This window comes from Thamnophis elegans, chromosome 3, assembly GCF_009769535.1.
Source record: "Thamnophis elegans isolate rThaEle1 chromosome 3, rThaEle1.pri, whole genome shotgun sequence".
Classification (NCBI taxonomy): Eukaryota; Metazoa; Chordata; class Lepidosauria; order Squamata; family Colubridae; genus Thamnophis; species Thamnophis elegans.
The window spans coordinates 50150968-50177079 of NC_045543.1; the positions used below are offsets into that span (position 1 = coordinate 50150968).

The window sequence follows — 26112 nt, forward strand, 5'->3', positions numbered from 1 at the left end:
GTGATAGAACTTCCAAAAGGCACCTGTATAAACAACTTGTGCTCTTCCTACTATCACTGTCAGTAAACAAGCTGAAAGAACCTTGAATCTCAAGTGATCAAAGAGAAAAAAGAAAAAACAATGTATCCAGCCTCTTGGTGGCAGTGTAACTGCTTTTCCTCCTGTTGTTACAACCCTCTTTATAATCATTCTTATTTTCTTCTTTCCAATCAGTCCAATCAAGCATTATTAAAAAAGGAGAATTTTAATCCATAGGTATAAGCAAAGTGAAAAAAGAAGAAGAAACAATTAATCCATTCAGTTTAAAAAATAGAGAGCCCCTGCAAAAGTTCCATCCGTGAAAGAAAAAGAAATTAGAAACTGGATAACACACGAAGTTCAATGCAGATCAATCTCGCCGCCTACAGTCTTTTGTCTTCAATGTTAACTTAACTTAATTTTTTTTTTCTTGGGTAGTCTCTTCCTCTAATAATAAAATTTCCTCACCAATTCGACACACTTTCTCTTTCCGTTTTCTTCCCATTCCGGAGCTTTCCCAACTTCAGCAGCTTCATTAGCTGTGTTTCTGTCTCTGGAAAAAAGGCTATTTCTGGATCTTTCAGGGACTTTGCAGTGTCCCTGAGATCAGCAGGAGGTGCCCTTCTCAATCAACGTCTCTGTGGGACGGTTTAGGTCCAAATCAACCGTCCAGCAGCAAAAATTCGACTGCGATTGCAGAACACCAAGATCGCACGTCAGCTCTCTTCTCCAACTCCTTACATATTCTGATCTCATTTTGTATTGAAAAGTGCTTATTCCTTTATAAACCTTTGCTTGTCTTTAATGTGCTTTTACTGTTCTTTCCCTTTTCCTCTAGAATATTTTTTTCAGGATTTCTGGAAAAAAAATCTTAATACCCTCAGCACTACATTCAGTGAATAAAAGCATTTCATGTATGTTAGACTCACCTCACCTGAGTAGGATCGAAAAGTTGTCCATATCACATATTAAATTAATACTTATTCTGCTTTTGTCTAATATATTTCAAAAGACTGTATCTCATAGGATAACATAGTTTGAAATATAGACATATGCTAAGATTCATCTTCAGACAGTAAATGTTTTCATTGTACCTGTTTTCATTTTATACTTTTATCCATTATATTTCACACAGGCCTTTTGGAGACCTTTCAGAATAATAATGCTCTTCTTGATCAGATTCAGAAATGTCTGGAGGCCTATTTGGAATCCAAGAGAGTCATTTTCCCAAGGTTAGTTAAGAATCAGTAAGAAGATAATTGTCATCTGTTCTGTTGCTTTACCCTTTATTAGCCAGGAATACAATCCTGGCACAGTTTACATATATTGAATCCCATTGATTTAAATGAAAGAATTAATTTGCTTCCATTGAAAGTAATTAGGACTTAATTAGTTCAGTTTAGAATTATCATTACCAGTTTCTTATTTATTTAAAATGATACTCATTGCAAAGAGTGAAGAGTCGAGGTGGTGCAGTGGTTAGAGTTCAGTACTGCAGGCCACTTCAGCTGACTGCTAGCTGCAGTTCGGCGGTTCTAATCTCACCGGCTCAAAGTTGACTCAGCCTTCCATCCTTCCGAGGTGGGTAAAATGAGGACCCAGACTGCGGGGGCAATATGCTGACTCTGTAAACCGTTTAGAGAGGGCTGAAAGCCCTATGAAGCGGTATATAAGTCTAACTGCTATTGCTATTGCTATTGCTATAATTTAATTAGATGCTTAAAGGACGTCTCACACTATTCTGTACATTTAAATAAAACTATGCACCATTGAAATGTGTTATACTTTCATAAGCTAAAGTCAGGGATGCTGCCTAAAATGATGCACCCAGTTCTTTTTCATTTTTGGTCAAGTCAAGTTTTATTGTGATTTCAACAATATACAGTACAGTACACAGTGAAACGAAACAACGTTTCCTTAGGACCAAGGTGCTACATCAGACAACATAGATAGAAAATAAAAAAGCAGAACACAGAGCTACATATAGTTCTAAAACTAAGAACTTAAAGAAAGAAAAAATACACAAGTTAAATACACAAAAAATTCACAAGCTAAATACACAAGTATTTATGGTTCCAGTTTCTTTGTGTTGAGAAGTCTGATGGCTTGTGGAAAGAAATTGTTGCACAGTCTGTTTGTGCAGGTCCGAATGCTTCTGTACCTTTTTCCAGATGGCAGGAGAGTAAAAAGCGTTTGGGGGGGGGGGGGCAGCCACAATGTTTCTGGCTTTATGAATGCAACGTGTGGTGTATATGTCCATGACAGAGGGAAGAACAACCCCGATGATCTTCTCTGCCGTCCTTACTATTCCCTGTAATGTCTTGCGATCCAAAACGGTGCAATTCCCAAACTAGGTGGTGATGCAGCTGCTCAGGGTGCTCTCGATGGTCCCTCTGTAGAAAGTTGTGAGGATGTGTGATGGAAGCTGTGCCTTCCTCATTAGACATGTTAAGTCCTCCCAACTTTGGAAAGACTAATAAGTATAATTATAAAATGTATTTTATAAAACATTAAGTAGGCTTCATTTGTATTTAAATTTGCATTTTACAACTTTATCTCAGATTCTACTTTTTATCGAATGATGAGCTCTTGGAAATATTGGCTCAAACTCGCAATCCTCAAGCAGTTCAGCCTCATTTAAGGAAATGTTTTGATTCCATTTCTAAACTGGAGTTTGCCTACATGGCACCAACTGAGGGAGAAGAAAAAGTTCTAACAAATGATATTCTAGCAATGCTCTCCCCTGAAGGTGAAAGGGTAAGCATCTTTTTAAAAATTCTAGGAAAATTCCTATGAAAATGCCTATGCCTATGATAATTATAAATAGGATAATTCATCAAAAATTATGTTATAAGAGCACTATAAAGAGTGGATGGATGGAGGGCTATATTTTTGTATATAAATATATATAGTGTAAGATACCGTTTAGTATCTGTTTTAGTTTTTCCCATAGGCAAGAATTGTAATTAGTCATATATCAGTGAAAGTAAATGAAACTGATTCTTCATGAGTCCATCTTTTTAAAATAGATTATTTTTCTGGTATATTGCTGAATCAGTTATTTTAAAAAGTCATACTTGAGATGGAGAATATTTAAAAAGAAATTAAATCCTTAGTACAAAGAACTTTTGAAGTATTTTTTTTCTATTTTTGTGCTGCATGAATATGACTTACATCATTAATAATTTTGTAGTAACTCTTTTTTTCTGGAGTTTTCCTACTCCCTAGCACTACCTGAGGGAGAAGAATGATATGAATTCTGGGGGGAAAACGTATCAGTTAACCCTCACAGTGAATGGAAGGTTTGCCTTTTTAGGTTGGCTTGGGAAAAGGACTTAAGGCCAGAGGAAATGTTGAAGACTGGCTTGGTAAAGTTGAAGAAGCAATGTTTAGTTCCCTTAGACGACTGAGCAAAGCTGCCATTGCAGATTATCAAACTAGAGAACGAACAGAGTGGGTTATCGCTGGACATCCTTCTCAGGTAAACCATACTCTTTAATGGCTTGACATTCGCAAGCATTACTTTATCTTAGAAATTCAGTATATTGCTCCTTGGCAATAGTTCTTCAGATATTCCCAATTTTATGATAGAAATCTATCAAATAAATATTCTGTGTTCCTAGGTTGGATGTTAATAGATGTAGCTGCTTATACTGAACCAAGTTCAGAAGCATTCAGATTGTGGTAAAGATCAGTGGGGTAATAAGCCTACTGTATTGAGATTATTGAAGAATGGTTTTGAAAGTTCAGAAGTTTGATGTGGTAGAAATATTCAGTAATGTTTAAATGATAAAATCAGAACACTGAAACTAGATATCATCTCCAGCACAAGATACGTCTGTCCGAATTCTGTTTCATTTTCTTTATATAGGTTGTGCTGACCATTTCTCAGCTCATGTGGTGTCGAGATCTCACTCAATGTTTAGAAGGAGAAGATCAAGATCATTTAGTTGCTTTGGAAGAGTTTGAAAATGAGAATTTTGATGTGAGTATTCAATATCTTTTATTTTTTTAACATATTGGTGTTATTTTATACTTTTGTAAAAATAAAATGTAGAAATATTTTAAAATCAAAATAGTTATTGTGGATGGTGCCTTTTTATATAATGTATAAGTCATTCTAGTCTGAAATGCCTGCTAAAACATTTCACATATCTGAGAAGTTCTTGAATGGATGACCATGTATATGCTGGTTCGCAGAGATCCCTGAAACAATATCAAATACAGCAATGATCTTCATTGCTAATAAAAATATTCAAGAAAGTCCCTATGATCTTTTTCGATTTAATATCATTTTCTTCAATTTAACCTATTCCTGTCCTTTCAGTGCAAGGCCTTATGTTAAGTAAAGACTCAGGACATTTTGTTTCCTTTCATTTCACAGAGACTAAATGCATTGGCTTCACTAGTCCGTGGCAGCCTTCCCAAAATTCACCGAAATATCATAACAGCACTGATTACTATTGATGTACATGCAAGAGACATTGTTACAGAACTTGTACACCAAAAGGTACATTAATTTTGGCTAAAGAACATGTATAGCTTTACCTTTAAAAAAAAATCTAATAAATATTTTCTATTATTTGGCAAGGTGGATTCTGTGGACAATTTTGACTGGCAAAGACAACTGCGCTACTATTGGGACCTCGATTTAGATAACTGTGTGGCAAGAATGGCTTTATCACAATATACCTATGCCTATGAATACTTGGGTGCATGTCCAAGATTAGTGATAACGCCGCTCACGGTAATGTGTTGCTGTAATTTTCTTGCCTGTAAAGTTTAAGAAAATATCTCTTTCAGTGGAAAAAGACTGTGACAAGAGAGGGAAATGGAAAAAAAAAAGGCAGAGGAAACAGGAAATACAGCAGAACAACAGCAGGTTAACAGAGGGAGGCTAAAAGTGGTAGAGTGAAGGTTGATGACATTGAGAGGTGGTGATGATCACCATGGAGCTTTGAGGCTACATTTTTCCCCTCACAAGATAGATATTGCAGCTACAAGTACATTTGTAATAATAAAACTTCTTACCCCCTTCATGCTGCCAAAAAAAACCACCCGGAAAGAAAAAATGCATAGACACATTGATAAAGGAGCAGAAAAAATAAATACAATACAGGTCCCATTAGATTGATTGGGGTAGTCCCATGAGATTAGTTTAAGTGTAAGGTGAAAAATAAAATTAATTGCCATGCCCTGATTTCAGTTCTAGGCAGAAAGCCCCTAGCCTACATAGCTTCAGGACTACATTAGGGACAGATTTAGAAGTCAAGAAAAAGGTTTTTAAGAAACCAATTGCTTTTTATTTCCCCCCAAGTCCAAAATTAAATCAAAGTTCCATCAATATCCTATATAATAACTTGATGCTGCAGTTGTAGTTACATCATATTCAGATTTCCTTACAATATTGTGCATATGTTAACATTAAATCTCATCAGGATCGTTGCTATCTTTGCCTGATGGGAGCCCTGCAGCTTGACCTAGGGGGAGCACCAGCTGGACCTGCCGGTACCGGAAAAACAGAGACTACTAAAGATCTTGCAAAAGCACTTGCCATCCAGTGTGTGGTGTTCAACTGTTCAGATGGTTTGGATTACAAGGTATGGCATTCAAGTAGGCTTACAGAAACAGGAAAGTTGTTTTTTATAGTAAAGCATAATAATATTTTCTGTAAAATAATAATAATATCAAACATGAGCCAGTCATTTTCATCCAGTGCTTAACTGATCGATCTTTGGACAGCTTAGCTGGACTAGAATGAGAAAATTGAATAAAAGAGTGGGTTTGACACTATGTAGAAAAAACCCAATAATTTTATGGAGAAGTAGACATTAATTGTATCTGTCCGCCCCGTGCCAACTCAATGAAGCGGTGGACGTGATGAACCAGGGACTTGAAGCTGTTAGGGACTGGATGAGGGCTAACAAACTCGTGCTCAACCCAGATAAGACCGAGTGGCTGTTGTGTTTCCCTCCCACCAATTTGGCAAGTATTCCACCTCTCAGGCTGGGGGGTCAAACATTATACCCCTCAGACAGGGTCCGCAACTTGGGAGTCCTCCTGGACCCACAGCTGACTTTCGAACACCATTTGTCAGCTGTGACCAGGGGGGCATTTGCCCAGGTTCGCCTGGTGCACCAGTTGCGCCCCTACCTGAACCGGGAGGCTCTCACAACAGTCACTCGTGCCCTTGTGACCTCTAGGCTGGAGTACTGCAATGTGCTCTACATGGGGCTGCCCTTGAAGAGTATTCGGCGACTTCAGCTAGTCCAGAATGCGGCCGCACGAGCGATTGTGAGTGCACCTCGCTTCACCCACATAACACCTATCCTCCGCGAGCTGCACTGGCTACCTGTCGATCTCCGGGTGCGCTTCAAGGTGCTACTTGTCACCCACAAAGCCCTACATGGTAGTGGATCTGGGTACTTGAGAGACCGCCTACTGCCAATTACCTCCACGCGACCTATTAGATCTCATCGATTAGGCCTCCTCCGAGTTCCATCTGCCGGTCAATGCCGACTGGCAACTACGCGGAGAAGAGCCTTCTCGGTGGCAGCTCCGACCCTATGGAACGATCTCCCCGTGGAGATCCGTTCCCTCACCACCCTCCAGACCTTCCGCACAGCCCTCAGAATCTGGCTATCCCGTCAGGCCTGGGGCTAAGACTGTGACCCGCCCGAATGGTATGAATGTTGTGTTTTTTTAATTATGTATTGTCTTATATGTTAAAAGTTTGTCTCCCCCTCCCCCTTTGGGTTGTGAGCAATGTTCCCTCTAATTTTTTTTCAGTGTGAGCGGAAAAGTATAGTGTTTGAGTGGCACATTTTCATGCCTGAGCACCTGAATTTTTTTCACAGATGTTACCTAAGACAACAATGAAATCAGTATTATTTGAAACTCAAAGTTATGTTTATTCAAGGTACCCGCTTAATTAAAAGTGTTATATAATATCAGTATCACTTAACAACGCTCCTGCTTAGCAACCAAAATGTTGGCTCAGGAACTCTGGCATTGAAGTGCGCAAGTCTTAAAGCTGTCAGGTTACAAGATCCTTGCACCTCTAACCCTTTAGAAAAAAAAACCCAGAGGTGTTCAAACTTGACAGCTTTAAGACTTGTGTGCTCTATTGTCTTTTGCTCCACTTTTTCATTCTCTATTTTTAGTTGTTGTTGCTCTAAGCTTAAAGTAGAACCCAAAGAAGAAGCAATTGTGATTTCATATTGATGCAGTTCCCGTGTTAGTTGGGTAACCTCAAGCCTCATTCCTTCCAATTCTCTGCTATGACTTTGCTCTTTGTGGGATAGCTCTTCTTTCAGCTGGGCAAATTTGCAAGTCAACATTTTTTTTTGTAATAAATCATGGAGCATATTAATACCAATCTCTCTGTAACATAATTTCCTCCTGTTACCTTCTAAGGAATCCCGTACTGTAGCAGTGTTTCAGAAACCCATTGCCTTATGTTACAGTTAAAACAGTCCTGTCTGAAGTTGGAGTATTAATCAGGAATCCTTGTATTCAACCAAATAACATCTAATTGATGATTTCCTGTATTTTCTTTGAAACCAGCCAACAACAATGTACAAATATGATCAAGTAAGGCTGCTTTTAGAAAATAGTTTGAATTGCTAAAGATCTGCAGGTTAGGGTACAAATTCCACAAAACAAGAACAACCTCCTAAAGCCATTCATAATAAACACCAGCATCTCTTACAAAGTTGGAATGATGGGTCTAATCATCAAGTAGAAACCTGTCAACCCTAAAAATCCCAATATAGATCAAACAAAGGATGGCATCTTAAGATAATACTCTCAACTCCTCCAGATTTTATACATTATTCCTAGAGGACCATCATCCATCTTGGATGGGGATAAATATTTGATATGGGCTGTAAGAGAATGTAAGACACTATGCTTAGATTGCCACATGCAACTTTAAATGGACAACTTCAGTTCAATTTACATGAAACAGTCACTTTAGCAAGCCACTCTGCTGGAACATGAACAAGCTTAAACACTACTGGCATTTCATTGTATAGAGTTATGTTCAGTTTTTCCTTTCAATCAAGGCTGGATGACTTTCTCTGCAATTCCTTGCACTCAACTACTCTTCTGGCATTTTGGAAATTATAATAATAATGATAGGAGACATAAGGGAAGCTCTTGTCATTTTTTTAGGAATATTCTGCAATAAGACCTTAGACAGCCCAAAATATAAACAGATATTAGTCTGTACTTTCTATAGCTATCTAACTTTACTTACATAACCTGAAATGGATACTGGGCTTTTTTCCATAAATAATTTACTTTTAAAATGGAAAGGTCATCTTTCAGGCATGAAGATAATAATGGAAGCAATGAGTATTGCTCATTGCAACAACTAGAATAACTGCTGCCATCTCCTCCTCCTCCAACAGCACCACATTTGCTGCCCAGCGCTGCGGCTGAGGTGAAGCTGCAAAAGCTCCCGCGGCTCCCCCTCTGCTCGGAGCACCTGAGCTCCACGTTACCCTGTCCCCTCCTCCACTGCCGTGCTTTTGAGGAGCCATCGGGGCTTTTTTTCCTGCTCCCGCCCCCCCGCTGCCTTCCTACTGGCTGGCTCCCGTAGCCTCAAGGCTCCTCAAAGCCGCAGCGCCGGGCAGCAAATCCGGCGGTGCTGTTAGAGGAGGAGAAGGCAGCAGCAGTTAGTCCGGTGGTGGCGGGGGCTTTGGGGCTTCACAATTACTGTCAGTCGCCCCGTGGTCATCAAAACAAGTCCAGGGCCAGTTGGCCAGCACCTGCAAAGGACCTCCTCCCCAGCTCCGGAGCCTGTGGAAATCACTGCGCGGGACTTAAAAAGTCCTGCGCGGTCTTTTCTTTTCATGTGCGCGGCCGCGCAGGCGCGCACCTTAGAGGGAACAGTGGTTGTGAGCCGCCCTGAGTCCCCCCAGGGAAAAGGGCGGCATATAAATAAACTTCAATCAATCAATCAATCAATCAATGTCCCTTTTTTATTTTAATAAAAAAAGAAATTATTTCTCATATTAATGATTCCTCTAACAGAATTAATTACAGCAAATTGGATTATTGTACAATAATTCTCTGTGTTCAGACCCCTTCATGCTCTTCGTAGTAAGATCAGTAGCTTTGTTTAGATGTGCCTAATCTTGGTTTATTAAATAAGCCAGAATCTGCTCCTTAAATATTCAAATACATAATGGCTTGATTTACATACATGTTTTTCTCATTGCTCAGAACTTGTAAGTGTTGCTTGTTCTTTTATTATTGGAAGGATGAAGAAGTGATGCAAATTAGAAAGAATCCTTAGTGGGTATTAGTCACTCTTGGAACTGTTTTGTTGTGTTGCTTTTTTGCAAACAGTACAAAAGTTTAACTTGGTCCCTAAAGGGGTGGACAAATATTAGCATAAAGTGCATGGAAAATGACAGCAAAGTCTATTAGGTCACTCAGTAATTACATCTATTGAACTGTCGATATAGATTCTAAGAGTAACTATGCTTTTAACATCTACATATAAATATTTATGAATGAAATCATCAACAATCAGTTACAAAAGGCCTGGCCTGGTTGCTATAGAGGAGTAAAGGAGTGCTGAAGCATGGCGGGTAGAGAAGTTTGTTGCCATTAAAAAAAGATGGAAAGAACCAGGAAAGCATCTACACCTGCCACTTAATTTTATGAACTAAGTTTAAATTTTGAGTCTCTCCTTCCCATTTCTCTTTGAAGTTGGGATAAAGCCAGTGGTGATATTCAGCCGGTTCGGACTGATTCGGGTGAACCAGTAGTGGCAACCTGTGGGTGGGCCCGGGCCCACCCCCCCACCCCAGCTCTATGCTGTCCTATTTAGCCACGTTTTCTAAGCCGCACACATGTGTACAAGCCACATGTTTAGTTTAGTTTTTTAGTTTTATTATTATTTATAGGCCGCCCATTTCCCTGAGGGGACTCAGGGCGGCTTACAAAATATAGGGAGGGGGGTACAAAACAGTAAACATAAAACAATACCTAAGTAAAAATAGTACACAACATTCATTCATCATTCGGGTGGGGACAGATTACGATCTTTATCCCCAGGCCTGACGGGATAGCCAGGTCTTGAGGGCTGTGCGGAAGGTCTGGACGGTGGTGAGGGTACGAATCTCCACGGGGAGATCACATGTGTGAGCAAAGTGCATGCACGGAAGACAGGTGCACTCACGAAGTGAGCGTACATGCACCCATGCTCATAGTTTTGGTGCACGGTGAACCGGTGGTAAAATGATGTGAAACCCACCTCTGGATAAAGCAATGTAACCATAACCATTAAACCAGTATACCATGTTTAGTTGTAATGTCCAATAGCAGCACACAAAATTGTTCATAAATCAGCTTCAAACTATAGCAATAGTTATAGCACTTAGACTTATATACCACTTCACAGTGCTTTACAGCCCGCTCTAAGATGTTTATAGAGTCAGCATATTGTCCCCAATAATCTGGGTTCTCATTTTACCCACCTCGGAAAGATGAAAGATTGAGTCAACCTTGAGCCAATCAGGGTCAAATTGCTGGCAGTTGGCAGTCAGCAGAAGTATCCCTAATTTACTTTGGGCTAATGAGCCGGTTGGTATCAAACATACAAACAAGTCAGAGTAAAGCTGAAATAGGCTTCTATTGTTTTGATGAAGTGATGCAGAGATTTAACACAGACCTCATGGAACTTGGATGTATGCATCCTTCTCATTATGCACTTTAGGAGTTGATACTTGAAACTACAACTGAGCTGAGGATAAATATTTAAGACAATGTAACATCAATGTATACATATTGTTTCAGATGATGGGGCGTTTCTTCAGCGGTTTGGCACAGTCTGGAGCATGGTGTTGCTTTGATGAATTCAATAGAATTGACATTGAAGTTCTGTCTGTTATAGCCCAACAATTGATTACAATAAGGAATGCTAAAGCAGCAAAGGTACCAAATGTCCTGTTTCATGATTTCTCCCCCCCACCCCAAATGTAATAGGTAGATAAGTATTAATTAGCATATTTTGGTTCTCTGTATCAAGAAGAATGAAAGAGGGAAACATTTTTACCCCACACCTCTTAAATTTTTATATAAATTCATTAATAAGACATGATTTTCATTCTCCGAAGGATGCCAATTAATACTAGCCATCCTGTTCTTTGCAGACATTGTTGTAATTTACTCCACAAACTTGTCATTTTCAGTGGAGCACTAATAAGAAAAATATTAAACATTCCAGTGTATACAAAAAAATACCCTAAAAAGTCATTGCTGATATAATCAAGGAAGAAGAACCATGGTGGCTCAGCAGCTTAAAGGTGATGGATTTGCTGCCCAGAAAAGGTCACCCCTCTATACTCCATCAGTTCTAATCCCAGCATTACATGATGGAGTGAGCTCCGATTACATGCCTCAGCATCTGCCAACCTAGCAGTTTGAAAGCATGCAAAAATGCAAGTAGTTAAATAGATACCATTCTAGTGGGAAGAAATCAACTGGCGGTGGACCTTCTCAAATATGAGGCAAAATTGATGGAGAAACCCCCTGGATGATGCTGACACTCCCACAAAAAATCATTAGCTATGTGTGGTGCTAGTTTGTCCCCTGCGGTGGCCCCTGGGTAGCTCACAAGTGTGAACTAAATAAACTAGCAATCCTAGACAGCCAAAACATTTCTGTAATAACATTGTAGGCTTCCTGGCTTTTAATGTACAAATGCCATATGCTAAGAAAATAAATAATAACAAGGGAGATATTGAGCAACATCAAGGATTCAATTACTTGAGCATTATTTTTCATTGTTCTGGTATTCTAAAAGAACACAATATGTAACATCCCAAAATACTTAGGAGAGATCTGCTGCTATGGTAATTTATTAAACTAGAGGTACCCAGTATATGTTTGTGCTTTCAGCATATTTTGAAGCAAGTAGTCTTCCCAGTTATTTTACAGAATCCAATCTATATTCCACTTTTAGATGAGATCTAGTCCACGTTTCAAAAATCTACTTTCCAAGCCCCCAATGCACTGTTAAGACTTGAGACTGTTCCATTGAAAGTCAAGGCAAAGATTTGGGTGCCATGTTTAATTTTTAATTAGAATTAAATCTGGTGCCTTTTAGGTCTGGCCTTTGGTTTTGAATGATTCCTGTCACTCTGTGTGGCGCTATCATTCTAGCTAAACTCAGTTCATGTGGTTTTTCATAACTATTTCTCATGACTTTAGGGCCTAGGCATGCTAAACCAAGTGTTAAAATGAGTTAATGAGACAGAACATCAAATAAATGTGTCTTTTGTTTCAACTTATTACTTGCTTAAACTAGCTAAGTATCTTACTGAACAGTTCCTATACATAACAGATGCAATGAGCTACACTCTGTGGTGATTTATAGAAAATATAGGAGACATTAGCTGTTCTTATCTGATTGGAGTGACTTTCAAACATTGCTTCCTTTGTTTTTACTTTTCAGAACAGACATTGGAATATGTATATAATGGAAAGAAATAATGCTGAACCAGATATTTTAATTTTCATATGCATTGGTTTATTATCATGTTTATGATACTATGGTTTTATATTTTATATAAATTAATATCTTATGTTTTATGTATAATTATATTGTATTCATGAAGGTTCTGATCTATGCCTAAAATAAAGAATAATGTAATTTGAATGAAAATATAAATGTAATGGCTTTCTCTTTTTTTCCTTTTTTCCTTTTAAAAAAGGTCACTCGGTTTATGTTTGAAGGACGTGAAATCAAATTAATTATGACTTGTGCAGCTTTTATTACTATGAATCCTGGCTATGCTGGGCGCACAGAGTTACCTGACAACCTAAAAGCACTCTTCAGGCCATTTTCTATGATGGTTCCAAACTATGCTTTGATTGCAGAGGTACTTTTTCAAAACCTATTATTAGGGCCAGAGGCAGCAATTAACAATAGTAGAGCAGGTCCATCATTCAATTGCTTACACATTTTCCACAGCCCAGACAATCAGTCTAAACCAGGTACGGTAAATGTTTTTTTCCAAACCTCCTGCTTAGAAGCAATTAAAAACATAATTTGCAATATGTGAAGGTTGTGAAAAGGAGGCCTTTGAGCAATGAGGAGTATTTTTTGGCTAAATTGTACAAGGCTAAACAACGGTTCAACCAAGATCAAACAATCCCATCGGAATCCCTCCTGTTCCTCAGCATGAGTATTTTCACTTTGGATTCAATAGTTTTAATAATCAATTAAAACTATTATTACTATTATTAAAGCTATTTAAATTAATTAAAGGTATTTGGCATATACTTTCTTCAACAGGCTAATAGGTTTGTAATTAGCAGCCTTTTAGTTAAAATCAACTTTTTAATTAGTGTGTGTGTGTGTGTGTGTGTGTGTGCATGCGGCATGTGTTTACTAATTAAGATGACCTAATACTCCTTCCTTCTCCTCTTTTCCCCACAACAGCAGCTCTATGAGCTGACTTAGGCTGAAAGAGGGCCCAAAGTCACCCAGCTGACTTTCGTGCCTAAGGCAGGACTAGCTCTCACAATCTCCTGGTTTCTATGAGAGCATCTTATTACTATTACTATTAGTCTTCTCATTGTTTCTGTCACCCATCTCCTCCCACTTCTGACTGCAGGACTGTAATTTTTTTGCTTGTATCCTTAGGATTTATATTGATACCAATTGTTTCCTGATTGCTTATTTGTACCCTCTGTGTTGTACCTTATGATTCTTGACAAATGTATGTTGTCTTTTTATATACACTGAGAGCATATGCACCAAAGAAAAATTCCTTGTGTGTCCAATCACACTTGTGTGTCCAATCACACTCCAATCACACTTGGCCAATAAAGAATTATATTAATCAGTAGAACAAATTGGTTCTCATTTAGTTATGCTTAAGATTTCTGACTTTTGTAAGAATGCATTTTATATTTCAGGTTATCCTGTACTCTGAAGGATTTGAATCAAGTAAAATACTTGCAAGGAAGATGACTCAGATGTATAAACTCTGTAGTGAACAGCTTTCCCAACAAGACCACTATGACTTTGGAATGAGAGCTGTCAAGTCTGTGTTAGTCATGGCAGGGTAAAATATTAACTTATTCCTTTATTTGTTTGTATCCCCGGCTTTATTATGTTTACAAATAACTCAAAGTGGTAAACATAACTTCCTCCTCCTCTTGTTTGCCCCACAACAACCCTGTGAGGTGGAATGGACTGAGAGAGTGTGACTAGCCTAAAATCATTCAACTGGCTTTGATGGTTAAGGTGGGACTTGACTGCTTTCTGGTCTGGGCCTTAACCAATAGACCAAACTGGCTCTCATATGTTCTGTGAAGTCCAATTTTATGAGAACTATTGTTGTAGCAATTCTGTGGAGCTCAAAGTATACAGAGGCTGATACATTCCCCTATTGTTAGGAAAAGCTTTAGATAGTAGACTGGTAGAAAATAAAATTATTTCTGGTTATGTGTAAATAATGCTTTTGGTGAACTCCACTTTAATGTATATTTTTACACTGAAAAGATTAATGTTATATAGAACTTGGTATACAATAAGCAGAATTATCCATTGTTTGGTTTTTTTATGAAGGTTTAATTCATCTATTTTAGCAGTTTGTATATGATTGTGAAAGAGAAAATGTGTAAAACACCTAGCAAAAAGAAAGGATATTGGCATGCATCCAGCATCAATCTTAGGAATTTTGTAGTTATTAGGAAAGACCTTTATAAAACTCCTATACATACATACATCTATCTATATACTCCTATACACTAATGTAACTGACACACTAAGGTTAATGTAAGCTTAAAATGCTATTTTTTGTAAATATAGATCACTTGCTCGCATTTGTGTTGAAAACACCAAAGTGAACGTGTAGTGATCTAAATTTAGAGAAAACAATATTTTAAGTTTATATTAAGATTAGTGTGATGGTTGCATTAGATATACATATGTGTATATGACTTTTATAAAGGTCTTCCCTAATAACTAAAAATCCCTAAAGTTGGTACTTATCAAATATTGGTATTCATCAAAAGTGTTATTGCACAAGTTATAAAACATGTATATCTATACCTCTCTCTCTCTCTCTCTCTCTCTCTCTCTCTCTCTCTCTCTCTCTCCCTCCCTCCCTCCCTCCCTCTCTCTCTCTCTGTTTGTGTGTATACATACAAACACACACCTATTTATACGTTTAATGCAACTGATATACTAATGTTAATATAAATTTAAAATACTGTTTTCTGTAAATCTAGATCACTAAAGAGAGAGCATCCAAATCTGAATGAAGAAGTTGTTTTAATAAGAGCATTACGAGATTCGAATCTCCCAAAATTTCTTGCAGATGATGCTCTTTTGTTCAGGTACTTTTAAAATTAATTATTACTTTTTATTTCATTATAAGTTACACAATTAAATAAAAAATGAAAACAGGTGGTTTCCTTAAACTCTTAGGCACTTGAAACTGGATCCAAAAACTGATTGTGAATCAATAAATATGCTAAAGAACTGATGAGGTTTAATTCCATTCTTCAGTCCTAGTTAACAATCTTAAGGTCTAGTCTGTATGATTGCAATTAGTTAGTCTACTGTTGTTTCAAAGACAATCCCATAAAGAATCTACTGTAATAATCCAAGCAAGAGGTTATCAGAACCTGGATAGCCATAATAAGAATGCCTTTGTTTATGTTGATTCCAAACACATATATCTATTAAGCAGATGAAGATTTGCTGAGTTGCAAAATCCTGTTAGACTCTGCACTATAAAGTCATGCAGGGTCATCTCATGGTGAGATGGACAGAAAGCAAATTTCATAAATAAATACTTCTGGGAACTATGTTGGATGAGTGAGTACCTGCAAGCTGAAAATCTAGATTTTGTTATGAATATTTCTCATTTCTGGCTATCCTCTCTGATATCGTATGCCTGACTGCTTCAATTTAGTACATGGAAATGGTAAGGACAAGGCAATTTTAGACTTAAAATTTTTGAATCTGGACTTTTTATTTTTCCTACTGACTGTTTACAACTATCATTATGATCATTTCTGTATTCTGGCCATAGTTGGGGAATAGACAACCCACAATCCCAATATGGATTTTACCCAACCTTGTCTGTCAGCATTTCAATTGAAAGATGGGATAAAAGAAAAGGAGAATTAGGGGAATGAACAACTGAATTCAAATCCTCTCCTTATTTGCTATGTGAAATGTTCTCGTTGATAACGTACATTTTGCACTAATGTAAATAAATGAGCAAATCTTTTGTGCTTCCTTTCTTTTAGTGGAATTATATCTGACCTTTTCCCTGGAGTCATAATCCCAGAACATAATTACGGAGTGCTGCAGTCAACAATAGTAGATACCATCCTTTCCAAAGGATTGCAGACCGAAGATTGTATGATCTGTAAAGTGATTCAGCTGTATGAAACTATGCTGGTAAGGCATGGGGTCATGCTTGTTGGACCAACAGGAGGTGGAAAAACGACAGTTTACCAAATTTTAGCAGATACACTTGGAACTTTACATAAAGCAGGTGAGGACTATCATTTTTTCCAGCCAGTTAAAACATACGTTCTGAATCCTAAATCAATAACTATGGGTGAGCTATATGGTGAAGTTAACAATTTAACCCTGGAATGGAAAGATGGCTTAATGGCACTTAGTGTGCGAGCTGCTGTGGTCGATACCTCTGAAGATCATAAATGGATCATCAGTGATGGACCTGTGGATGCCTTATGGATCGAAAATCTGAACACGGTTCTAGATGACAACAAGATGCTTTGTTTGGCTAACAGTGAAAGAATCAAACTCACACCTTCCATCCATATGATGTTTGAGGTAATTACATTCTTCATTTTAATGATTTTTCTAATGCTCTGTTCAGTATCATTGGATTTCACTGGGCTTCTTCCAGTGTTTTTCTCAAGGACAGCTTCACTGTTCAAATCTTCAAAACTAATATGTGTTGGATAAATGTAGAGGCTTCTTGTCTTATTCAAAATGAAAAAAAGAGCTCTAACTTTATCTCTTACATTTTAGCATTGGGGGAATCCATTGCTGTTTTCAATTTTTTTCTTTCTTGTATTTCTTTTATATGAGGCAGTAAATGTTGTCTAGCCTAAAATCTTGCTTGTATTGTTATGCAATTGAACAACAATTTTACACCTGGGCTAGGTTTGAAGTTTTAAAAAAAAATTAGGTATGATTCATAATATTTTATGACTGTCTCATGTGTTGTCTCCATTACTGGGAGAAGCTAGCCAGTGTATGCTATTGACTCAAGCAGATAGGCAGAAGGGAATAGCAATAACTTGATGGGAAATAATTTCTTTCCATTCTAAACATTGGTAGGTTTTTATTTTGGTTTGGTTTTTTTTACAAAAATTACAAGGCTTGAATAAATATTCCCTTAATATTATTATTGTATTTTAAAAATACTGTACCCTGAATCCATTACTGGTTTTGTTTTGTTTTGTTACTTTTGTGTGATTAGAGTTCCAATAAAGGAGAATATTTGTAGCCCAGGTTTGAAATCAGTCCTTGGTGCTTGTTTGTTTTCTTGCAAATGTTTCACCACCCAAACTAGGTAACATCATCAATGCTAGTGTGTTGATGATGTTACCTAGTTTGGGTAATGAAACATTTGCAAGAAAACCAGCAAGTTCAGAGAGCACCAAGGACCCCTGATTAGAGTTCTTATAAAAGATTTGGAAATTCTTCTTCAGGGGCCTAGCTTTCCTCTTTGCTATGAAATCCAACAATTCCTGTATTTGTCTGAGATTACAATCTCAATTAACAAAGAAATAGAGATGTTATTTCTGAACCAAAGATGCAACTTTATCTGCATTCCTTTCTTTGCTTAAGAATATGCTGAACTAGAAACAGATGCAGTGTCTGCTATATGAATTTTAGGTAGAAGACTTAAGAGTTGCTTCACCTGCCACAGTAAGCCGATGTGGAATGGTATACATTGACCCAGAGGAATTGAAATGGATGCCCTATGTGAAAACATGGCTGGCAGGCCTTGAAGACAAAGTATGTTTTATCTAGTACATAATAATAACTAAGTATTTTGCACATTTTTGTTAAGATTGAATATTCTCTGAGGCCACCTTTTTACAGGCCCTGCATTTGCGGAATACACTGTTCCCAAAGGCACTTGGCCTTTTTTCGTCTGGCATCCATGCAGATATTGAATGTTTTTCTTTTATACACATGTCTTTGCTGCTACGTTACATTGGGCAATCATCATGTTATATTTGATAGCCATGGGATTTATTTTTAACTTATCTATATTATTGTAAGTGATCCAGAATTTGGGATGGGCAGTATAGGCAAAGGAAGGAGGGAGGAAGGAAGGAGATTCTCAGTTCTCATAATCTGCTTTTTCATTGTTGAAATGGCTTTGTAAAATGGCTATAAACTTTGGTATCTTCTTTCTGGGCATACCAGTACCTCCCTTTACTTTCTCATTTACCCTACTTCAACTCTAGACCTATTAGAATAGGAGACTTTAGAGTGCAATACTATATACACTAATGTATCAGATCTCCTTTCTTCTTATGAAATGTACATTTTTTCTGAGTTGATGAGGAAACAATAATTGTACAACAATGTTAATTTTTGTTTAGCTCAATGAAGAAACAAGAACATATTTGTTTGAACTCTTTTCTCGTTATGTTGAAGATGGCCTAAAATATATTCACAAAAAGTGTTCCCAAGCCATAACACAAGTGAGCATCAGTAAAGTTGTTACTCTTTGCTGTTTACTGGAATCATTACTTCTTGGAAAGGCAGGACCCAACATGAACTTGGTATGTCTGTTTGTTTTATCCTTTGTATCATTCCTCTTTCTTTTTCCTACATGGTGGGATCTGCTAGGTCTAAAAGAAATAGAGGAATTTTTAATGTATTCCAGTCTTATTCTGTTCTACTGCTTATATCCATTAATTTAGCAACTGCTCAAAATTATGAGAGTGCTGAAAAAAATGGACTTTTGACCAATCTTCATTTGTTAGTTCTGTCCATTGCAGCACCCCATGATCACGTGATCACAATCTGGGCACTTGGATGCTCAGATTGCAAGTACAGTGTAGCAGTGGATCACAGCTGCTGACAAGAAAAGTTGCAAGTTCCTCCTATAAATCGCTCCTGCTTCCTTTTTCTCCTGTGATAGAAGCAGCAGACGATCTCGTTCTCTGTTGACTCTCCATCTGCCTGCACTCTATAGCAGCGGCCCCCAGGGGCACCAGGGACCGATTCTATGGAGAGAGGTTTTCCCACAGACTGGAGGGAGTGTGGTTTCGTGTGCTGCCTGCATTTCATGGATGGGGGATTTGCTTGTTTGCGTGGCCTGCTTTCTGGCATGCCACAGGCTGGTGCCGGTCCACAGACCGGGGGTTGGGGACCCCTGCTCTATATAGCATGTGCCCACCTGTAGTCTGCAGCACATACCCATCTGTACCACTTCTACCAATAACCTCTGTCGACCTTCCCAATGTCTCCAACGGCTCTCCCAAGGCCTCCGCTGACCCTTGTGGCCTCCAATAACCCACACAAAGCGTCTGTTCTCCTGCTTGAGTTCCATGGTGTTTGTCCATGAAATTTCACCTTCCAACTAGCACTCCTCCCTTCCACCTAGCACTCCTACATTCCTTGCTTGAGCAAGGAGTCCAGTGGTTTTGATGGCAACCAGGAGTTTAGGGATTACTGTCGGTAAATAATGTGCACATATTATGTTGCACTTTACAGCATAATGTAGGGGGGAAACATACATTAGAAGTATCAAACACTATTTACCAAACCTGCTTGAATATAGTTGTAGTACATTTCTTAAGATTAAGTATGGAACAAACTTCACAAGCCTCTTTCTTCATCTAGAATACCACTGCTTAAAAGACATTTCCATTCAGACCCGGTTCAATGATTTTTAAGAGCAACAGTACATGGAAAATAGCTTCACTTGTTGATTTCAAAGAAATACAGAGTATCACAGCCATCTGTTTAATATTAGCAATAGCAATATCAGTTAGACTTATATACCGCTTCATAGGGCTTTCAGCCCTCTCTAAGCGGTTTACAGAGTCAGCATATTGCCCCCAACAACAATCCGGGTCCTCATTTTACCCACCTCGGAAGGATGGAAGGCTGAGTCAACCCTGAGCCGGTGAGATTTGAACAGCCGAACTGCAGAACTGCAGTCAGCTGAAGTAGCCTGCAGTGCTGCATTTAACCACTGCGCCACCTTGGCTCTATTTCCATGATGGATTGCTCTATAGAAGCCAAGAATTCCCCCCCCTCCAAAAAAACCTCATCTCAGAATTATGATAGCAGTATTTTCTATCTTTAATATAGCAGTGATGTTTCTACCTGAAACATATAGAGGAAGCCTGTTGTAGTAGTTATATTAACTTGTTGTTTAAAAAGATATAAAATTAGACAGCTAGCTATAGAGATACATTCTGAATGTAACAATTTGAAGTCATGTATGTGTAAATGTACATGTTCACCTTCATGAAAATGCATTCACTTGTGGTGGAATGACAGGCTCATAATAATGATAATGCTAGATAATGTACTATGAAACACAAAATGCAGAGATACCCTTTCAGTAAGTTCTTTTCTGATACTTGTTAAGTGAGAAGTGTATGGGACATTAAGCAAGGATCTCATCTGATCACGACACCCAATTTCCTGCTAGCTTTCCCACTGACTTTACGTGTGGGAAGTTGGCAGAGAATTTTGGAAATTGTGATCATGTGGTTATAGCTTATTTGCAATTTCATAATTGGAATCCGTATCCCAAATGCCCAGGTCATGATCACGTGATCACAGCAACAGCCAAAACCTCTAAAGATCAGTTATAATTTACCACTCATTCAGTGCAAATTTGAACAGTCAATGAGTGAATAGTAATTAAATGAAGACCACCTGTATCCCAAGCAGGCGATTCAAATATGCACTGGCATTTTTGTTCTAGGAGAAACTTACTGGAAACCTGTGAATATAGATTAAGTTTGATGAATTGTCAGAACTCATTTTTCCTTAAAATTTCTCAGTTCATCTCATTTTAATTGAATTTTCATGTCAACTCTTCAGACTATGTTTTCATGAGACATGCCCCATTTATGATTAAGTGTGAACCTGTGACTATTGATTCTACCCTTTTTGACACCACTCTCAAATGCCTTTTGTGGGTATAACACACAGTGTTACAGAAACAAATTTAAAATTGGGTTGTTTAAGTGTATTTCTTCTGTTATCAGTGAATGGAAACGAAAGCAGTCAACTTTTCTTGGGCTCAGGACTATAGTTCCTATTTCTATTCTGTAGGTGAGCCACAAGCTGGTAATATTATGATTAAGTTGGATTGGTTTGAGGGACGCGGTTAATGAGTGAACATGATTAGGTTAGCTTAAGGCTTCCCTTTAATTTTTCAACCACCTTAAAATGGGAAAAATCAGGCCAATATTTAGGTATACAAACATCTTTGGTTAAAGACTGCCCTGTTTGTTCATTTGAACTTATGACAGCATCCCCTTGGTCACATGATTATCTTTCGGATATTCACAGCTGGCTTCTGACATGATAAGATAACCCAATGGGGAAACCAGCAGGAAGTCGCAAGTCTCTGTCATATGACTTTGTGCTTATCCATTTAGGGCGATTTCTCTTAGTAACTGAACTAATATTGTCAGTCAGGCATAAACACATTATATGTCACTTAGCAACTATATTGCTAGTCTGAATTGTGGTAATGAAGTGAGGACTATCTGTATTTTGAATGATTATTTATGGAGTGTTATTAATCCTTTTAGCACCAGTTTTGCCCTTTGAAGCCCCCAGAATTCTGAGGAGATCTGCAGATGCTTGAAGCTATATTGGTGCGGGTTAAACTCAAAATTCCAATGGCAACATTTGGGAATAAAATATCAAAAGTTACATGATTATGCTTTCTGAATTGTTCAGAAATTGTTGTATTGTAGAAATGCATTATAACTCTTCTGAATATTGTGAATGTTAGTTATTTGTGAATTAATGTATAAAAAATCTTGTATAATTGTTCATTAGGGAATGGTGCTTAAATATTATAAAATATAAATATAATGTGCACTTGTTTTTGCTCTATTTTTCTTTCTCAAAATATGTGGAGTAGATATTTCTTAAAGTAATCTGCTATTTCCCGGGGAAGATAAATTTAAATTTGAATTCATATTCCTCAAGGATATGTTTCTTACACTTTTTTCTATCAAAATTACCTTTGTAGTTACCTAATCCTAATAATCTTTTCCTATGCAGGAACAATCACGATTGAATTCTCTTGTGTGCCAGACCTTTGTCTTCTGTTATTTGTGGTCTGTGGGTGGAAATGTAATGGAGAATTGTTGGGATGCTTTTGATACATTTGTAAGACAGCAATTTGAGGATAACCCTGATGCCAAGGTATGAAATATATTGTGGGAATAATTCATTGGCATTTGTGGTAATGCTTTTCATTATCATGTGGCAATAAAACAAGAATAATGTTTCCTTTATTTCAACCTATAAAAAAGATATTAACAAGTGTTTCTGTATTCAGATATACCCCAGACAAGCATAGGCTTGGAATGTGCAAAATTCCTATTTGGGAAGGGAACATTCTAGAACTTTCTCTGTAGATCTTGCTAAAACTCCTCTTGAACTGGAGATGGTCCAGTAAATTCCCTGAACTGGAAATGTTTAACATCTTCTGGACCAGATTCCTAACCTGTTTCAAGGTTGGAGCAGCCTGGATCACCTTGAATTGCTTCTGCTTTGAAGGATGGAAACCATCCCTGGAATGGCATTTTCAAAAAGTATTTTGCCATGGCCTGGAGGAAAATGGAATATTCCATCCTGAAATGATGAAACACATATCACTACTTTGAACCTTTTCTTACATGCATCTAACCATGTACCAGCAGACTTTTTTTTTCTGCTGTGTCTTAAGATCTGCTTTCTCCACTTCCTCCACTGAACCAGAAAACATAGCTGAAATCATCTCTCTTTCCCTTTGGTTTCTGGACCCAGCTCTCTAAAGCTATTATAATTTAGACAATAAGAGATTTCAGCTTTTTTAATTGTGGTGTTCCTCATAATGAGGTCTCTGAACATATCTGTCATTCAGAATCCTAGATCAGCTACTTTTAAAACAACAAGTTGACTAGACTGAACCTTTGTTTAAAGATAGGCTAAACACAGTAGACAGGAATGGCATGGTGATTGTTCCATGAAGCAGCAGAGAGAGAAGTTGGCTGGTTCTTTCTCCTGGTTTATCTTCTGAAAATATCCCCCACCTCCACCCAATCTGTGCCTGTCAGCTCTTTTTCGAGTTTGCTGACAGGGGCTGATGTTAAAGAATCAGCTTCCCCATTTCCTGCCAGCATTTGCTGCTGATTTCTGGGAGGTGGAGAGAGAAGAGGAAAGCAAGGTGATTTTACTCTATTTACCCTCCAGGTCTCACAGTAAATAAAGGTACAGCACTTATGGCATCATTGATATAATTTTCTGTCGTCTGAAAGACTGATAGACAGCATTCTTGGCTCTTATTCTCTGTAAGATTTATTATTGGTCTAAAACCTAAGTAAACCCCATGTACAACAACTGGCAAACATGTAAAATAAATAAAGTTTTCCTTGATTTTTTGCTGATTCAAAATACATAGTGTAATACTTGCATTAGATATTTTTTTAATGGTAAATTCTGAGAATAATGAAAAAAAGTCTGCTTTCATTATTAGAGAGAAAAACCCAAAAATGTATTACTGTAGTAGTTTCTGCTAGTTTATGGATCAAAGAATCTGAGCAATTTATGATTCAAAGTCCTACATCTGTATTAATAGAACGTTTCCCATTTTCCTTTACGTTCCATTCTTTTCTCTTGATCCTTGGTAGAACATTAACATGATTGTTTTACCTTCTAGCTTCCAACTTCTGGTGATTTGTGGAGTGTTTACATTGATTATGATACAAGACGCTTGGATCCTTGGGAGCGAATTATACCAACCTTTAAATACAAAAGGACAATTCCATTTTTTGAAATGCTTGTTCCTACCACTGACACTGTACGCTATGGGTTTCTAATGGAAAAATTGCTAGCTGTCAAACATTCCGTGCTCTTCACAGGAATTACTGGAGTTGGCAAGGTAAGAAGTATTGGATCACACAGTGAAATTATTTGGGGTTTTTTTTGGGGGGGGGGGGAACCAGCAGATTTAAGAGGGATTTAAAGGGAATGTTCATTATGGCATTCTTTGACTAAGGCCCAATCTAATTATGACTCCCACCATACAGTTGGGTGTTGTGTAATTGTTCTTTATTTAACAAATAACAGCAGAAGGGATGTAAGCCAAATAAGACATCATCTATAGACAAGACTTGAACATTTTCCCCTCCTGTAGGCCTAACTCAACCCTTTTCTTCCCATTTCTGTAATTAGCCATTCTGTTGCAACAACCCCCCCCCCCACACACACACTTCCTTTGGATGTGTGCTATGACAGCACAAACATCCCAAAGCTGCAGCAAATTGGCACAAAACTCCCCCCCCCCCCAATTTGACAAAAGCAGCCAGGAGCAGGGGACCCATCTGTAGGCAACACCAAGTTTCCCTGACTTGAAGTTAACTTTAGAAATTTCCAGAGTGTGTGAAGGATTACAGGAAGAATAATAGTTTCTATATTTTTGGAAATTAATTCTCTGTTACAAGTATAACTTCATTATAAAGGTTACAGTATCTCTAATCATCTAAAAAGGAAGAAGGAAAACAAATGCAATATAAACATTTTGAAAGACTTGTTGAGTCCCTTGTTTAGTGAGACTGAGAAGAGAGGAGGAAAAAAACATGCATGTGAACATTTTTGTGGCCCATAGAAATGGAAGAAACATGATTGGGGAATGTAATACTGCTCATAGGATTCTGTAGTCTGCTACATGTGTAGCAGTATAGTAAATATTAGAGGGAATTACGGTATTTACATGTCCTTTTATTTATCTACCTTTTCTTTTACAAAGTCTGTGGTTGCAAAAGCACTGCTTAACAAAATACAAGATGAAGCCGGCTATGTTCCTGTTTACTTAAATTTTTCTGCTCAGACTTCTTCAGCCAGGACACAAGAGATTATAGAATCAAAATTAGAAAAAAAAAGAAAAAACATTTTAGGTAAAGATAAATAATTACATTCTTTTTCTTGTATTTGATTATTTTGTTTTTGCTTTTCTTTTTATTTGCTTTGCTTATCTAACTAGCACTTGATCACCTAACAGAATTTGAAGACAATTAGCTTTCTGATAAGGGGAATTCATTAATACTCTTCCTGTTTTAGATATGAATGGGAAACAATATAGTTGTACCTCAAAGTAACAGCAAAAGGAAAACTGAGTTGAAATATGAATATAGGCTGCAGTATTATATTATATGCTTCTCTCACAAGAGGGCACTATTGGTATTTGAGAAATCTAATATATTCATCTTATTACGTATATTCTATCATGTTAACCTGAGTTTTTGCTTAATGAGGATTTTTCAGTCAGCCTCTCTCTTCTTTGAATCATGCAGGAATTCCCAACTGCTGATGCTTATCAAATGTTTCCCTTCCCTGTTTATAAAATAATGTTAAAATTATACCGAAGTGCAATTTCTGTGAGACTAAATACAAACACAATTGTATATAATGATCCAGATTCTCTGGCTGCATGTCGCTCAACCCTAAATAATATGGATATATGTGGAAAATGGACAACCCAGCCCCTCCATCTTTTAAATGTTGGAATATAGCCATGATTGAAAGCTTAGATTCTAATGAATAGTTAAGGGTTGCTTTTTTTTTTTTTTTTTTTTTTTGCAGAAATAATACAATAACATTTGGGAGGGATCTTGCAGGTCTTCTAGTCCAACACCCTGCTCAGGAAGGAAACCCTATACCATTTTAGACAAATAATCATCCAATTCTTTTTTAAAATCTCCAGTATTGGAGCACCCACAACTTCTTGAGGCAAGCCGTCCCACTGATTAATTGTTCTCACAGTCAGGAAATTTCTCCTTAGTTCTAAGTTGCTTCTCTTCTTGATT

At 37.6% G+C, this 26112-nt stretch overlaps 1 protein-coding gene across 1 annotated transcript in view; it reads left to right on the top strand.

Annotated features, from left to right (window-relative positions):
• The window catches only part of DNAH6 (dynein axonemal heavy chain 6), a 194617-nt gene that overhangs the window by 39350 nt on the left and 129155 nt on the right, over positions 1 to 26112 (top strand). Inside the window, exons 22-38 of the mRNA XM_032214516.1 lie at positions 1154 to 1250; positions 2580 to 2775; positions 3335 to 3499; positions 3890 to 4003; positions 4403 to 4528; positions 4610 to 4765; positions 5457 to 5618; positions 10831 to 10968; positions 12750 to 12917; positions 13960 to 14108; positions 15280 to 15387; positions 16309 to 16864; positions 17939 to 18061; positions 18658 to 18840; positions 22325 to 22468; positions 23967 to 24188; positions 25056 to 25203. Of these exons, the coding sequence (XP_032070407.1) occupies positions 1154 to 1250; positions 2580 to 2775; positions 3335 to 3499; positions 3890 to 4003; positions 4403 to 4528; positions 4610 to 4765; positions 5457 to 5618; positions 10831 to 10968; positions 12750 to 12917; positions 13960 to 14108; positions 15280 to 15387; positions 16309 to 16864; positions 17939 to 18061; positions 18658 to 18840; positions 22325 to 22468; positions 23967 to 24188; positions 25056 to 25203 (2955 nt within the window). The remainder of the gene's footprint in view (positions 1 to 1153; positions 1251 to 2579; positions 2776 to 3334; positions 3500 to 3889; positions 4004 to 4402; positions 4529 to 4609; positions 4766 to 5456; positions 5619 to 10830; positions 10969 to 12749; positions 12918 to 13959; positions 14109 to 15279; positions 15388 to 16308; positions 16865 to 17938; positions 18062 to 18657; positions 18841 to 22324; positions 22469 to 23966; positions 24189 to 25055; positions 25204 to 26112) is intronic.